General features: G+C 45.4%; 1 protein-coding gene across 3 annotated transcripts in view; it reads left to right on the forward strand.

The window, feature by feature from the left end:
• Positions 1–263: 263 nt before the first annotated feature.
• Positions 264–16,928, forward strand: part of TMEM233 (transmembrane protein 233) — a 40,176-nt gene continuing 23,511 nt past the window's right edge. The window contains exons 1-2 of one of the 3 annotated variants that reach the window (XM_060121469.1): positions 264–599; positions 1,653–2,478. In XM_060121469.1, the coding sequence (XP_059977452.1) occupies positions 414–599; positions 1,653–1,763 (297 nt within the window). In that variant the 5' untranslated portion in view covers positions 264–413 and the 3' untranslated portion in view covers positions 1,764–2,478. Of the gene's footprint in view, positions 600–1,652; positions 2,479–16,928 lie in introns of those variants that run through there. The other 2 variants (XM_060121470.1, XM_060121468.1) reach the window with 2 other exon arrangements.

Below are 16,928 nucleotides of genomic sequence, written 5' to 3' on the forward strand. Positions count from 1 at the left end.
CTGCTTAAAAAGATGAGCTGGTCATCTTCAGCCTGTAGGTCAGCCAGTCTACAACGTAGAGTCTTTGCTTTCCCTTCCCTGAGCCTCCTTTTACTCCGGACTCTTAGGTGTGAGTCTGGGTGTCTGCCTGTTGGGCCCTGGGTGTGTCGTCAAGGAGTGCCTTCCCCCTATTTCTCAGGCTGGCGGGCTCCCTGTCTCCTCCCCCACGCCCTCGCTCCCTCCCTCCCTCCCTCTCCTGCGGAGGCTCTTGGCCTGGGTCCCTGAGGCCAGGCGGGTGCAAGTGAAGGGCGCCGGAGGGGTGAGGTTACGTCTCCCTGGAGCCCCGCGCCGCTGGCTTTTCAGCGACTCGCCGGGAGCCCGTGGCCAGAGCCCCAGACCGCGCCGACCGCCTCCCTGCACCGTGCGCCTCGCCCATGTCTCAGTCCGCTCCCAGCTCGGACTTCAAGAGGGCTTTGGACAGCAGCCCCGAGGCCAACACTGAGAATGACAAGACCGAGGAGGACGTGCCCATGCCCAAGAACTACCTGTGGCTCGCCATCGTCTCGTGTTTTTGCCCCGCGTACCCCATCAACATCGTGGCTTTAGTCTTCTCCATCATGGTGAGTGAATGAGGGCCCGCAGCAGCCAGGGAGGAGAGACCTGGGCGTGTAGAGCCCCTCCTGGGGACTCTTTGCACTCTCCGCCCTCGGCCGCTCCCTTCCTCACAGCCCCCCGTGCACCGGGGGTGTTCTGTCCTCCGCAGCCCCTGCTCACCTTTTTCGGGCTCTCCGCACTCTCCCCCCAACCATCAGCGCCGCCACTGCGCTCCCTGTGGCTCTCAGAGCCCGGCCCAAGCCTCCCCCAGGCCCGCTTTTCACTTCTTCCAGCAGCGCCCGTGGTGCATTCTCTCCGTCCCGGGGAGGTTCTTCCCCGGACATTCCCGCTTCTCTCCCGGCCTCCTCCGACATTCCTGGGACCCATCCGATTCTTCTCAACCCGTTTTTCTGGAGCCTCAAAGCGCGCCACCCTCACAGGCAGCAGCACGCCCCGTCCCCTGAGCACGCAGGCTCCGCGCCGCTCTTCGCCCCGCCGGGGCTCGGCCTCTCCAGGGCGCGGCACTGTCTCTGTCTTTTAGCGCGGAGTCCTTTCTTTGCCGCGCCGGAGCGCCGCCTCCGCCACTCTCTGAGGGTCCCCAGGCGATCCCCGATGTCCTCTAGGCCCCTGGTCCCACACTTCAGCACGCCCTCTCTGCGGCTCCCGTCCCTTCGCACTTCTTCCTACGCCAGTTCCCTCTGCCTGGCTCTCTTCGGCACCCTTTGACCCCGCTTTCCAGTGAGCCCGCTCTCCAGGCCTTTCTTGGGCTACCCCTGTGCCCCTCTCACCAGCAGTGTGCGAGCACACCTTTTACTCTTTCTGCCCCAGCATGTCGTAGTCCCTCTCTCACTTCCTGCGCGGGGCCCTATGCCCGCCTCTCTTGGTGTCCCCCAAGGGCTCCCAGGTGCCCCTCCACCGCTGGGTCTTACGGCCTGGGAGCTCCCGGGAACCCACTGGGGACTCCTGCGCCCCGTGCAGCTCCGCGCGCCCTTTGCGCTGGCCTCCCGAGCTGCGCGCCTCTCTCTGACCGTTCCAGTCCCCCCTTCCGAAGCTCGCCTCCACCGCCCTCTTCCGCCCAGGTAGGAGCTCCGTGCGAACCCCACCGGGAGGGCAAGGAGCGCCCGCGAGGTCCTAACCTTATTGACTGGAGCAGCTGGTCGGGCACTGTCCCGGGACAACCCTTGCACTGAGCTCCCTCCCCACCTCTCCTGACCGAACTCTCCAGCCGCAGACCCGGGAGAGTCCGGATTCAGCTCAGTAAAGATCAAGAGCCGCCGCCCCCCTCCCCCCTTCAAGCCCGCCCTCACTTGCCCGTGGGTGGTTCCGTATTCGCTTCGTGGGTACACGCGAAGACCTCATTTGCACGCGCAGCTTGCCCTCTCTCAGACCCCGTTTGTACGCTATCTGCACCAACATTCAAGCGTTCAGCCGCTGAAGTTCTGACTACCTGGGTTCAAATCCCAGTGCCACCATGTACTAACTAGCTGTATGCATCTCTCTTAACGTCAGTCTCTTTGTCTGTAAAATGAGAATAATCAAAGCCATATGTCTTAGGGTTGTTGTATTAATGAGATAAAGTGTGACCCGCTTGGCACAGTGCCCAGCATGGTGGAGGTATCAGATCTTTCCTCACTTGTCACTTGCTGAGGGCTTCTCTGATCGCTGTTTAAAATCAAACCCCCACAAGCTCTATTCTCCCTTCCCCGATAGTTTTTGCCCAAAGCACTCGTCTGCATCTGATATATTATTTCACTTATTAACATGCTTACTGTGTGTGTCCCCTTGTTAGAATATAAGCTCTCTGAGGGCCGGGATATTTGCTTGTTGCTTGTTTTTTGTTGCTGTACCTTTACCTAGAAGAGAATCTGACAGGTGGTAGATGCCCAATAAATATTACAAAATGAATGCCTGAATGAATGAATGGTGTGAATGGGTCACAATGTCTGTTTTACTCCTGCTGCTCTATCCTGTACTGGAGCCCCGGAACCACCGTATCAGGTTCCTTTGGACCAACCAGCCAGTTTCCTCCTTTCCTCTCCCAAGATATCCGGTCTTGGGTTCTTTTTGTTTTTTGTGTTTTTTGGCAGCAAAGCAGGGTGGAGGATGCGGCAGCCACATTCTCCAGGCAGCAGCAGACTCTCTGGCTGGTATTGGTGTCCACACTCTGTCCTGGTTTATTAATGAATCGACAGCTGATTTACCCCTTTCCCAACTGCCTGCAAAGGCTCCCCGCACCCCACATTCATCTGAGATGAGCTAAAACTCCAGCGGGTGGTGACAGGTTGGACGCTAGCGATGCTACTTGGTGTGTCCTGGGGGATAAGACTTGTACGTGTTTCGAATAGAAAGCTTTTTCTGGTCCCCTCATCCCCATTCCGTCCACCAAGACTTTTTCACTAGATTTACAGCAAGAGTCCATTCTGTTGTCAGAAAGTAGACACTGGAGTCAGAAAGTTGACTATGGCCAAGTTCCATACCCTTTCAAAGCCTTGGTTTCTTCACCTAGAAAATGAGAATGTAAAAGGTATTTTAAGTGGAGGCAAAACTGTTGTAAGGATAAAACAGAAGAAAAGCGTGTCAAGCCACCAGCTTTGTGCTAGGTACGGGCAATAATTGTCAGACAGATGGATAGATTTGGAATCTGGAAACATCATATGCCATGTATGAAAACAAACAGAACATCAAATTAATGAAATCCAAATTCTAAAAACAGCTTCCTACACTCTCCTCATTGCACTCCCTCTAAGGTACTGGAAGCTTTTTCCCTTTGAAACAGTGCACATCCCGATTTGACAGGTTTCATAATAAAGACTCCAAAGTCCAAAGGATGAAGAGGAAGTGGAAGGGTGTGTAAGAGGAAGGTGGCCCACCAAATGCCAGGTGTGTTCTTTCCCTAGGGAGTCTTGTGATGTTCAATCCTGGCTATTTTCAGATCTTACTCATCTGTAATTTGTGATAAATTGAGGCACTAAATAGTGATGCTATTCCCCATGGAAGCACTTGGACATATTGGGGAGTATTTGTGTATCTCGGTGATTTGGGGCACTACTGGCATTTGGGGAGGGGCTAAGAGTATTAATATTCTACAGCGCTGGAGGCTGTCGCCCGAATGAAGAACTGACCTACCCCAAACTCAATAGCACCCCGATCAGTAAACACTGGGAGATGATGCATACTGACAAGGCTCCATATAACTAGTTCCCAGAGCTGTAAAAAGAGCCAGCAATCTCAAAACAATCGATATCTTTATTGATTAAACCAAGCCTGAGAAGTCTTCTGTAAAATCCCAGAGCTGAAGTAGGTGCTAGGGGATAATAAAACTATTTTGAAAAATACACATTTGAGAAGAGTGTTCTTCAAGCTGTGGGCATCTGTGCTCTTTTAACCATCCCGTGCAGAGCTAACAGAGTCCTGCTTGTGAGGCAGTGCACCACCGATGAGAATCAGTACAATATGGTTTGTTGTATTGAAACACTGGTGGGTCAAGCATTGTCAGAGGCAGGGACATGAAAGTCTTTGCTTCCCCCAAGTACTGAAAGTCTGTTTGTTGCAGTGCACTTAACTGTACTCAATTTCAGGGACACATATCTCAAGAATCTCCCCCAGACTGGGCCATTGCCAGCCCACATTGCACATGTGAATTTGAAAATGGCACCCTTCCTCCACACAGATGCAGCACATGGCTTGGAAAGTAAAGCCCAGGGTGGTTTTCAGGCCTCATGCATTGTGGTCCCGCTCATCCCTGGCTATCTCTGTTTATTCCATCCGAAAGATAGAATGCTGGAGACTATCCACATGGCTTTTACCCTGGAGAAAGAATGTTTGCTCAGCCTACAAATATTTATTGAGCACCTATTATATGCCAGGCTCTATTCCAGGCATTGGTATACTCCTTTACCTCTGTCAAGTGGTAAATAAGATCGGCAAGGTCTCTGCCCTCTGGAAGAAAAAAGGTTCCAGGCAAGTTGCAGGAGTGTTGGCAAATTTAGCCTGTTGGTTTTGTAGCTGGAATTTGCTGCCTGGCTCAAGAGACTGGAAGTGAGTCCACGCCGAGCCTCCATTTTTTATGATGTTATGATACAGTCTTTTGCATAGTTGAACCAATTCAGTCACTCTAAGTACGGATACAAAATAGCCAATGAGTTTTAATTAGGTGAATTATAAGCCTTCTTTCAATAGAACTTGTCCCTCACACCAACAGAATCTGTCTAGATACCAACCAGCGAGGTTCAAATCCTTTTGTGCTTTTTGCTACATTTGTGCTTTCATGCAGCTGTCTCAATCTTTCTGAGGCTTGATTTTTCAACCCTGTAAACTAAGGGTTGTGACAGTACCAACTCAGGGGCTGTTGTGGAGATTAAACGATAAAAGTTAAATGGTTTCATGGCATTACCTAAAACACAGCTAGAACTCATAAGTATTGATGATGATGATGATGAACTCAATAAGGATGATGCAGCATATATTTTAGGGATACAAGCCATTACCTTTTCCAGTAGCAGTAGCAGTTTTTCTGTTTTTATTGAGACTAGCAAAATTTGATAAAAAATAAAAACAGTGACCAGCAAATGTGTCACTGGAATAAATAACTGCTGTGGTCTAAAGGTAAATATTAATTTCAGACATTCAAGATCTCAAAAAAGATCTGACATATACCTTTTCTCAGAAAGCTATGGGAGGATGTGCTCCCTGAATACAAGGAAGTAAATCAGGAAAGAGAAAGACACAGGATCCAGAAAATGGCTCCAGCACGGAAAAAAAAGGCAAAGAGAAATCCTCAAAACAAGGCAACAGGTCTCATAAACCAGCAGAAGATGCAGTTGATAATGGATGATTGATCTGAAGCCATTGTCAAAATCCATTATCTGGACGTGGGCTGGCTCAGTAAGCCACAGTCCTGCCCAGAGCCTGACCACACCTGCTCTAGAAGACAAAGTCTGTGGTCAAAAAGAAAGTAAATATCCACAGGATGAAAGACAAACCAAACTGGGTGTTCTTTCTGACCCAGGCTCTACCAGGGCTCATCCGTCAACGCTGTGTTCCAACTGGACTTCAGTAGGTTTAGAAGGGGGTTGTTTTTTGTGTACGTTTTTTGGGGGGTTTGATGGTTTTTTGTTTGTTTGTTTTGGGTTTTGTTGTTGTTTTCAGTGACCAAGGCAGAACTTGGAAATAACAGATCTTGGTCGAGGTAGCTGACCCAGGAGGCTTACATTGCTTACAAGTTGAAGCTCTAAATATTGTAGCTCGTTGGGTCTCTCAGTGTGATTTCTCTCTTCCTTCTGTGGCTCTTTCCACATCATTGTCATCTGAGAAATAGGTTATTAATATTATGGACACCTATGACTTATTTCTTATGAATTCCTGTGCTTGAAGCTCTGAAGAGTGTTAAGATGGTTTCAGATGACAGAGACCTTGCCTGAATTGTGTCAGCTTTGTTGGAAAGCTCTATTATAAATACCCATAGATTTTTATTTTTTAATAAATTTATTTATTTATTTTTGGCTGCGTTGGGTCTTCGTTGCTGTGCGCGGGCTTTCTCTAGTTGCAGCGAGCAGGGGCTACTCTTCATTGCGGTGCACAGGTTTCTCACTGCGGTGGCTTCTCTTGTTGCAGAGCACAGGCTGTAGGCGCGTAAGCTTCAGTAGTTGTGGCACATGGGCTTAGTTGCTCCGCGGCATGTGGGATCTTCCAGGACCAGAGCTCGAACCTGTGTCCCCTGCATTGGCAGGCGGATTCTTAACCACTGCACCACCAGGGAAGCCCCAATACCCATAAATTTTAGATATGCGCCTCACCCAAGCAGCCCCTTGCCTGGATGCCTACTTTCATAAGTTTCCCCAATATGTGGCAGAGGGTGGCCACTGACATTTGGTATTTGGGAATATAGAGTTTAAACTGCTGTTAGGATCCTTTCAGTAGGTCCTTTCAATCTAATGAGTCCTAGATTATTAGAGGTACAGGATGATAATCTGTGTGTTCCTGTAAAAGAAAACATTTTAGGGCTTCCCTGGTGGCGCAGTGGTTGAGAGTCCGCCTGCTGATGCAGGGGACACGGGTTCGTGCCCCGGTCCGGGAGGATTCCACATGCCACGGAGCGGCTGGGCCCATGAGCCATGGCCGCTGAGCCTGCACGTCCAGAGCCTGTGCTCCGCAACGGGAGAGGCCACAACAGTGAGAGGCCCGCGTACCGCCAAAAAAAAAAAAAAGAAAGAAAAGAAAACATTTTAATTTACTGATAAAATTTTATAATGGCTTTGTTATAATATGGGAGATATAGATAAAACAAGATTGGCCACTAATGGGTGGTTGTTGAAGCTGAGTTATGGGAGCATGGAGTTTTGTTACATTATTCTGTTAATTTTTTAATATGTTTGAAAGTTTACATAATAAAAAGGTTTTTTTGTTGTTGTTAAGGAAGAAAGAAAGTCCCTCCCAAAGTTGTTAAACATTGCCCAGATAACAAAACAGCAGCTATTAGATGAGTTGGCAAAGCAGGCCATGGTTGAGGTGCAGTTTGCCATTCGTTAATAAGCAAACTATGTCTGACTTGTAATAAATTTTTTTAAGTTTTTATTTTATATTAGAGTATAGCCAATTACCAATGTTGTGATAGTTTCAGGTGCACAGCAAAGGGACTCAGCCATACGTATGCATGTATCCATTCTCCCCCAGACTCCCCTCCCGTCCAGGCTGCCACATAACACTGAGCAGAGCTCCCTGGGCTATACAGTAGGTCCTTGTTGCTTATCCATTTTAAATACAGCAGTATGTACATGTCAATCCCAAACTCCCTGACTATCCCTTCCCCGCATCCTTCCCCTCTGGAAACCATAAGTCTGTTCTCATAAATCATTCTCTAAGTCTGTGAGTCTGTTTCTGTTTTGTAAATAGGTTCATTTGTACTATTTCTTTTTAGATTCTGCATATAGGAGGCATACGATATTTATCTTTCTCTGACTTGCTTCACTCAGTATGACAATCTCTAGGTCCACCCATGTTGCTGCAAATGGCATTATTTCATTCTTTTTAATGGCTGAGTAATATTCCATTGTATGTATCTACCGCACCTTCTTTATCCATGACTTGTAATGAATTTTAACGATGACTTTGAAGGACACCTTCAACTAGTCCTCAAGAGAAGGCCAGGTAGGAGGGCTCATATCCTAGAACAGTGCTCCTCAAAATATAGCCACTTGAAGCTCTTGTTAAAATGCAGATTTCACTCCTCTTTCAAAGCTCAGCTGGAAAGTCACCTCCTTCGTGAAGCCCTTCTTGATTGCCCTGTTGCCCTCACCCTAGGTTGTACTCACTATACTCTGACCAGATTTCTCTCAGAGTACGTTTCCTTCTCTGCACCCCTTGCGGCTGCACTGTTAGCTCCAGGAACTTAGCACAGTGTTGATAAGTAATGTATACTTGATGAATGAATGGATGGATGGATGAATGAATGGCTCCAGAGGCCGAAATTTGTTCCTACCTTTATCTCTGAGGATTACACTCCCTTCCCCTCTCTGTTCTGTGTTTCTGCCAAAACTTTTTTGGAAAATATCCAGGAGACCCAGGCTAATGCCAAGCATTGCTGAGAAGTTAGCCAAGGCTTGGTTCCCAGGGATAGCTTTCCTGGCTCATCTGGAGCTCACCAGCACCCCACACACTGCAGGCCAGTGGGTCCACCTTTGGAAATTGATTTCTGTTCTCAACTAACACTCTTCAGTTCAAAGCTGCTCATCCAGAAGTACGATGCCTTCAGAGCAGGAGCCTGAATATATCTGAAATCTCCAGTTCTGCAAGTTCAGGAATTAAACCATATTTTCCAAAACCATGCTTCTCAAACAACTGGTTCTGCCTGATATAAACAAGTTTTATCAATAAAAAAAGGGTAGGGAATACGGGGGAAAATTGAGAAGTCAAATGCTAAGTTAAGCAAAAGTGAACTGTTTGCTTTCCTTGGAGGTCTTGTGAAGCCTTTGGCCAACCGCTGTTTCCTGTGGCTCTTGGAACAGTATAGCATGGGACATTTACTAAGCATGTGGCCTAGCATCTTTTGATCTTCAGGCTAATACGCCACAGAACACACTTTGGGAAATACTGTTCTTAATGATGCATTGCTTCTCACTTTTAATGAGTTGATCCGTTGTTGTTATTAGAGTAATAATGCAGGGTGTTTCATCCCTAACATTCTTGCCTAAAGACCCACCTCTCTACCTTTCTTCCAACACAGTTTTTTATTTTCCTGCTCAGATGTTGTGCTTTTATTTTTTTGTTGAAGTATAGTTGATTTACAGTGTTTCAGGTGTACAGCAAAGTGATTCAGCTTTATATGTATATTCTTTTTCAGATTCTTTTCCATTATAGTTTATTACAAGATATTGAATGTTCCCTGTACTATACAATAGGTCCTTGTTTATGTATTTTATATATAGTAGTGTGTATCTGTTAAATCCAAATTCCCAATTTCTCCCTTCCCCCTCTTTTTCCCCTTTGGTAACCGTAAGTTTGTTTTCTATGTCTGTGAGTCTATTTCTATTTTGTGAATAAGTTCATTTGTATCATTTTTTAAAAATTCTACACGTAAGTGATATATGATATTTGTCTTTCTCTGTCTGACTTCACTTAGTATGATAATCTCTAGGTCCATCCAAGTTGCTGCAAATGGCATTATTTCATTCTTTTCTATGGCTCAGTAATATTCTACTACAGACACACACACACACACACACACAGACACACACAGACACCACATCTTCTTTATCCATTGATCTGTCGATGGACATTTAGGTTATTTCCATGTCTTGGCTATTGTAAATAGTGCTGCTATGAACATTGGTGTGCATAGATCTTTTTGAATTAGAGTTTTCACCTTTTCTGGATATATGCCCAGGAGTGGGATTGCTGGATCATACGGTAGCTCTATTTTTTGTTTCTTAAGGAACCTCCATACTGTTCTCCATGATGGCTGCACCCATCTACATTCCCCAGCAAGAGTGTAGGAGGGCTCCCTTTTCTCCACACCCTCTCCAGCATTTATTGTTTGTAGACTTTTTGATGATGGCCATTCTAACTGGTGTGAGGTGATACCTCATTGTGGTTTTGAATTGCATTTCTCTAATAATTAGCAGCGTTGAGCATCTTTTCATGTGCCTGTTGGCCATCTGTATGTCTTCTTTGGAGAAATGTCTATTTAGGTCTTCTGCCCATATTTTGACTGGCTCGTTTGGTTTTTTTTGATACTGAGCCCAACACAGATATATATATATATATATATATATATATATATATATATATATATATATTTTGCTACACCGCGTGGCATGTGGGATCTTAGTTCCCTGAGCAGGGAACGAACCTGCACCCTCTGCATTGGAAGTGCGTTGTCTTAACCACTGGACCACCAGGGAAGTCCCAACGCAGATATTTGTAATGTGTCCCCCAGCCAGACTTCTGCTGATGTTCCTCCTCCCTCATTAGCTTCTTTTCTACAGGTGGAATTCAGAAATTTGTCTTTCTGTTTCCTTTACCCTTTACCTCATGCTTTCTATTCCCCAAACTAAAGGACACCTCCTATATTTAACTGCCTCTTCTGATAACTTCATTTGTTCTTTGTTCTGGATAATTTTGATAGTGTGCTATTGCTGTTATTATTAGTATTGTTAGTATTATTACACTTTTCCATATGTATTTACTTCTCAAAGCATTTTCATATGGACACAATTCCACTTGTTCGGCACAAAATTCCAGCGAGACACAGACGAAAGCGGTTCTCCCCGGTTATCCATGAGGAAACAAGGCTCTGAAAGGCGACCCTAGTGGACAAAATCAAACATGACAGTCCTCACCCCCATGAAGTTTACCGTCTGGCCTCTTGAAGCATTATAATCAGATGACTGTGCTTGCCCTTGGATAGGAACACAGCTTTGATGTTCTGAGAGCTTTTTCTTTTAATAGCCTTGCTCCATTGATATAAGAAACATTCATGTAATACTCTCCATCAAGCCTGGCAGAATTTCTCTCTAGTTTTTTTATTTTAGTGATAGACGGGCAAAAGGGCAATTCTCACTTGTCCTTGAAGATATTTATAGAGAGAAACAGCCCAGAAGCCCAAGAAGGAGACAGATTAGCATGAATAGATGAATGGTGATGACAAGGAAATGTGCCTTATGATCTAAACGCTTAGTCTCTGAATTCCCAGCACTACCTTTAGGCAAGGAAACTTAGGAGCAAGCAAAATCTAAACAGGAAACCCCAGAGTCCTCTGAAAACTCAGACATTATTACTAAAAATATTTACCGAGTACCCACATCCATCAGGCTATTTTTTTTTTTTTTTTTGCGGTACGCGGGCCTCTCACTGTCGTGGCCTCTCCCGTTGCGGAGCACAGGCTCTGGACGCGCAGGCTCAGCGCCCATGGCTCATGGGCCCAGCCGCTCCGCGGCATGTGGGATCTTCCCGGACCGGGGCACGAACCCATGTCCCCTGCATCGGCAGGCGGACTCTCAACCACTGCGCCACCAGGGAAGCCCCATCAGGCTATTTTGATGGAACCTGCTATCTGGGAGTTTGGGATCTAAGACAATATTGATCTATATAAAGAGAGTTCTTACACCTGGACAGAAGTATCTCCGACTATGTTCAGACATGGATGTAAATTTGCACAGGTGTGTGAGTGAGTGTGTGTGTGCGAGAGAGAAACACAGGCAGAGAGAGAGACACATACACAGACAGAGAGAAAACCTTACTTACTTCCCATTAGGCAAATATCTACGAGAGATAAAGGGATGATAAAGATGAGCATGGTTTTGAAAGAGAGAATAGGTGTTTTGAAGCAAAGGGAACATGTTCTGAAATTAGGAATTCAGTATTGGGAACTCGATAGATCAAAATACTGGCAAAGTCACAATAGCAAATAAAAAATTTAAATACCAGAAATAAACCTAGGAAACAAGCAAGATCTATACAAAGAAAGCTTCACCAAGAGTGAGCTGTGACAGGGCGAGAGAGAGTCATGGACATATACACACTAACAAACGTAAGGTAGATAGCTAGTGGGAAGCAGCCGCATGCCACAGGGATATTGGCTCGGTGCTTTGTGACAGCCTGGAGGGGTGGGATAGGGAGGGTGGGAGGGAGGGAGACACAAGAGGGAAGACATATGGGAACATATGTATATGTATAACTGATTCATTTTGTTATAAAGCAGAAACTAACACACCATTGTAAAGCAATTATACCCCAATAAAGATGTTAAAAAAATTAACTAAATGAAGAGGCATAACGTTACATATTACATGTTCGTCCCAGCATTAGTTATGAAATGAATTATGAAGTGAGTTAATATACATGAATCATGGTGCCTGGCTCAGAGTAACTGCTTAATTGATGTCTGTCATTGTTGTGGTTTAAATGTGAAAGATTAAAGATGGAGATAAAGATTGATTCCAACAGAAGAGATTGACTAAATTATAATACATACATTTAGAACATAGAATATTTTATAACTGTTAGAATCATGCTTTTGAGGAATTTTTATGATGCAGGGGAATGTTTAAAGTAAAAGATCAAGTAGGGGAAAAAAGACAATATAAAGTTGTATATGCAGTAAGATCACATGTTCTTATACATTCTGTCAATTAAAAGTATCCACACACCTATATGCACACACACACATGAACATGCATGGGGGGAAAAGTCTGGAAAGCATTCCAAAATGTCTACAATGATTCTAAGTGGCAGGAATATGGACAGTGTTATAACTGTAAAGGTTAAGGGCACAAATGCTATTATCAGGTCCACCAGGGTTTGATTCCTGGCTCCCTGCTTGCTGTCATGTGACATTGATGAAGCTAATTAACCTCCGAGCCTCAGTTTCCTCATCTGTAAATTGGAAACAATATTACCTACCTCCAGACTTCCCTGGTGGTGCGGTGGTTAAGAATCCTCCTGCCAATGCAGGGGACATGGGTTCGAGCCCTGGTCCGAGAAGATCCCACATGCCGCAGAGCAACTAAGCCCGTGCACCACAACTACTGAGCCTGCGCTCTAGAGCCCACGAGCCACAACTACTGAGCCCACGTGCTGCAACTACTGAAGCCCACGCACCTAGAGCCCATGCTCGGCAACAAGAGAAGCCACTGCAATGAGAAGCCTGTGCACCGCAATGAAGAGTAGCCCCTGCTCGCTGCAACTAGAGAAAGCCCGCACGCAGCAGCGAAGACCCAATGCAGCCAAAAATAAATAAATTTATTTATTTAAAAAAAGATATATCACCTACCTCCAAGGGGTTGCCCTGTGAATGCAATAGGATAATATATGCAAAGTACTTGGTAAATCTTGGCTATTATAACTTCAGATTTTACTATAAGTTTTTACTATTTTCCAATTTTTCTATAATAAATGTTTAGACTTCATTTCTAGTCAGAAATAAGGATTTTTCTAAAGACAATAAAAATCTTCAGCAAGAAGGAAGAGGGGGTGGTGGTAGATAAGTGAATCCTTCTCCACCTTGAAGGGTGGGGCTACTTCTACATCATACATTCTTTTTTTTTAATGTCGGTTCATTGGTTTGTTTATTTATCTATTTTTGGCCGTGTTGGGTCTTCGTTCCTGTGCGAGGGCTTTCTCCAGTTGCGGCAAGCGGGGACCACTCTTCATCGCGGTGCGTGGGCCTCTCACTATCGTGGCCTCTCTTGTTGCGGAGCACAGGCTCTAGACGCGCAGGCTCAGTAGTTGTGGCTCACGGGCCTAGTTGCTCCGCGGCATGTGGGATCTTCCCAGACCAGGGCTCGAACCCGTGTCCCCTGCATCGGCAGGCAGATTCTCAACCACTGCGCCACCAGGGAAGCCCCATACGTTCTTATCAAGCTGAAATGGTCAGCTCTGTAGCTCAGTCAAGACAAAGGCTATTTTATTCTGATGTTTTGTTCTAGTCTTGAAAATCTCTAAGGATAGAGAAAGCACAGCTTAGCACAGTTTCTGCCCAAAGGAAATGGTTAGAAAATAGCAGTTTTGTTGTTTTGGGTCTGATTTTACTGGGGTTTTACCTAAGCAGAAACTCACCTCCACTAATATAAGCCCACTTTTTTTTTAAATTGAGATATAATTGGCATGTAATTTTGTGTAAGTTTGACATGTATAACATATTGATATGATACATTTATGTATTGCAATACGATTGCCATCATAGCATTAGCTAACACCTATATTATGTCACATCATTATCTTTTCTTTTTTCATGGTGGGAATAATTAAGACCTAGTCTCTTTGATATTTAGAAGTTTGATGTTTATAATACAGTATTGTCTATAATCACAATACTGTGATTAGATCCCCAGGACTTATTTATCTACTAGTTGCAAATCTGTACACTTAACATCTCCCCAGGTCCCCAGCTTCCAGCCCCTAGTAACCACCGCCCTACTCTCTGTTTTTGTGACTTTGGCTTTTTTAGATTCCACATATAAGGGATATCATACAGTATTTGTCTTTCTCTGTCTGACTTATCTCACTTAGCCTAATGTCCTCAAGGTCCATCCATGTTGTTGCAGGATTTCCTTCTTTCTCATGGCTGTATAGTATTCCATTGTATGTGTGTGTATATACCACATCTTTATCCACTCACCTATTGATGATCCCTTAGGTTGCTTCCATATCTTGGCTTTTGTAAATAATGCTGCAATAAACATGGGAGTGCAGATATCTCTTCAAGATCCTGTTTTCATTTCCTTTGAATATATACGCATGGGTGGAATTGCTATATCATGTGGTAGTTCTATTTTTAATTTTTTTCAAGAACCTCCATACTGCTTTCCATAGTTAAGCCCATTTGTTTGTTCTGTCTCTCACCCACTTAGAAGGCCCCTGATGCTCCTGAGATGAGTTCTTTGTGCTTTTGAAGGACACGTGGTTCATAATATTTTCCCTTGAGCCACACTATCTCCTCAGTAAGGAGCTACCAACAGAAGGAAATGGCAGACACCAGAGAGGATGTCTCCATCATGTCAGACATCCCATGAACCCCCCCAAAAAATCTCTTCCACATCTGTGCTTGATTGTGGCAAAGTCCAAGACCCGTTATCAATGAGAAGGAAAACAAAGGAGGCAGGATGTGGCAAACAGGCATCTGCATTGCCAAAGACAGAGAAAGCCTGGGTCGCCAGGCTTCTCTTCCATTTATGGCCGTTCCTCACCCCTGCCACCATGGTAGGAAGCCGATTGCGTGGCAGTTAGCTCTGAAGTTCAAAGAGAAAAGCTGGGAGAAGGAATTCAGATGAGGGAGGAGAGATTTAAGTCAACACAAAGAAGCATCACTTGAGTGTGCTCAGTTCCCTTAGAGAAGGTGGCACAGGACCTGGGAAATTTTCAGCTGACACTTCTCAAGGGTAGAAAGCAGGGAACGGGGATTCTCACACATTCATTCATTCAACAGTTTTGTACACTTACTATGTGCCAGACACCGTGGCGACCAGGTGGATAAATACAGCTGACACTCTGGACATCTGTGAGCTAACAGGTTCTCGTGACTAAAAGCAGTCTGCATGTTAGGTCAGCAAATTAAACACTGCTTCCCCTCAAGAATTCTGAATCACTTAAGAAATAAAACACAGGAACTAAAACAGAGGAGGTGTTTGGAGCATGTGGCGTCAGACTCACAACCAAGGGGATCTACTCTGCCCCCAAATTGGGCAGAATTACCCAATCCTCCATGGGCAGCACAGGACAACCACCGCCTTCCCCTGCTTGTCGAGTGGGACAAAGTCTCAGCTCTTTGGCAACTTACATACGAGTCGGGCAAGACAGACCATACGCAAGTTAGCACATAAACGAGATCGTTTCAGAGTGATAAGCGCTGTGAAGAGAATAAACAGGGAAGTATGAGAGAAGGATTAGTGAGGGCAGGTGGTGAAGAAAACCTACTTTAGAAAGGGTGATGGGCAAAGACTAAAGGATAAGAACTAGCCAGCCATGGAAAGACCTGGACAGAGCCAGGAGGGGCAAAGGCCCTGGGGTGGAATAAGCTTTGTGTGTTCCAGGGACATGTGCTATGACATCTATGTCATCCACTTAAAATGGATTTAACTCCCCCAGGAAGGAATCCCAGAATAGGCCACAAAATAGAAAGGTAGGGGGCTTCCCTGGTGGTGCAGTGGTTGAGAGTCCGCCTGCCGATGCAGGGGACACGGGTTCGTGCCCCGGTCCGGGAAGATCCCACACGCCACGGAGCGGCTGGGCCCGTGAGCCATGGCCGCTGAGCATGCGCGTTCGGAGCCTGTGCTCTGCAACGGGAGAGGCCACAGCAGTGAGAGGCCCGCGTACCGCAAAAAGAAAAAAAGAAAGGTAGGGCTCTGTTATCCAGTGGGATGTCACACAAGAGCTCTTAACAGACCATTACTTTGCTTTGGTCTCAAGCCAGCCTGCTCCCAGATTTAGCATCAATTCTTGGTTTACTCTTACTTCGACCGTCATTCCAAATTAGAACAATTACTCAAAGTTAATTTGGTCACTGAAGCTCGATCTGTTTTTGTCTGGATCCCAGTTTCCCTAGGCATTAATGACCTGTGCATTTAAATGGGGCTTACATTTCTACACAATAGCCCAGGATTCACTGGTTTTTATCCCTCCCTGCTAAATCAACTCCCCACAGAATTTCTTTCCATATTTCTAGGAGATGTTTCTCACATGCTCACACAGAAGTCTAATCTGCCATTAACACATGCAGGCCTGGCTGCTGCTTCCGGTGGGCTCTGGGGTAACCGCCAGGCACCCCCATGCTGATTCTAAGCCCTGCCACCATCTCTTGCCAGATCCTGCCAGTTTCCTTGGGCTCCATCATTGAGCCACTGGAGCCCTCACTGTGCAAAAGCTCTGTCACTTGGTCTTGTTTCTTTAAAAACAAAGCAGTGTACAACTTAGTGGGTTTTGGTATCAGTATATTCACGAGGTTGTGCAATCATCACCACTGTTTAATTCCAATAAATTTTTACCACCCCTAAAATAAATCCCATTCCCGTTAGCAGTCACTCCCCATCCCCTTGTGCTCCCAGATCCTGGCAAGCACTAATCTATTTTCTGTCTCTCTGAATTTAGTTATTGTGGATATTTCATATAAATAGAATCATACATCATGTGATCTTTCATGTTTGGCTTTGTCAGGGAGGGGAAATTTTCCCCCTCTACCCCTCTTGAGTTCTTGTGGCAGGACTAATAATAAAATTGACACAAGACAGATTAACAGGAGAAAAAGAAACAAATTTTAATTTGTGCACACAGAGTTCTCTAGAAATGGGACCAAAGAAGTGGCCAAGGTAGGCAGCTTTTATACCTTTCAGACAAAGAAACAATAAATTTGTGAAGAAGCGACA

The sequence above is a fragment of the Lagenorhynchus albirostris genome, chromosome 14, assembly GCF_949774975.1.
Source record: "Lagenorhynchus albirostris chromosome 14, mLagAlb1.1, whole genome shotgun sequence".
NCBI classification, from domain to species: domain Eukaryota; kingdom Metazoa; phylum Chordata; class Mammalia; order Artiodactyla; family Delphinidae; genus Lagenorhynchus; species Lagenorhynchus albirostris.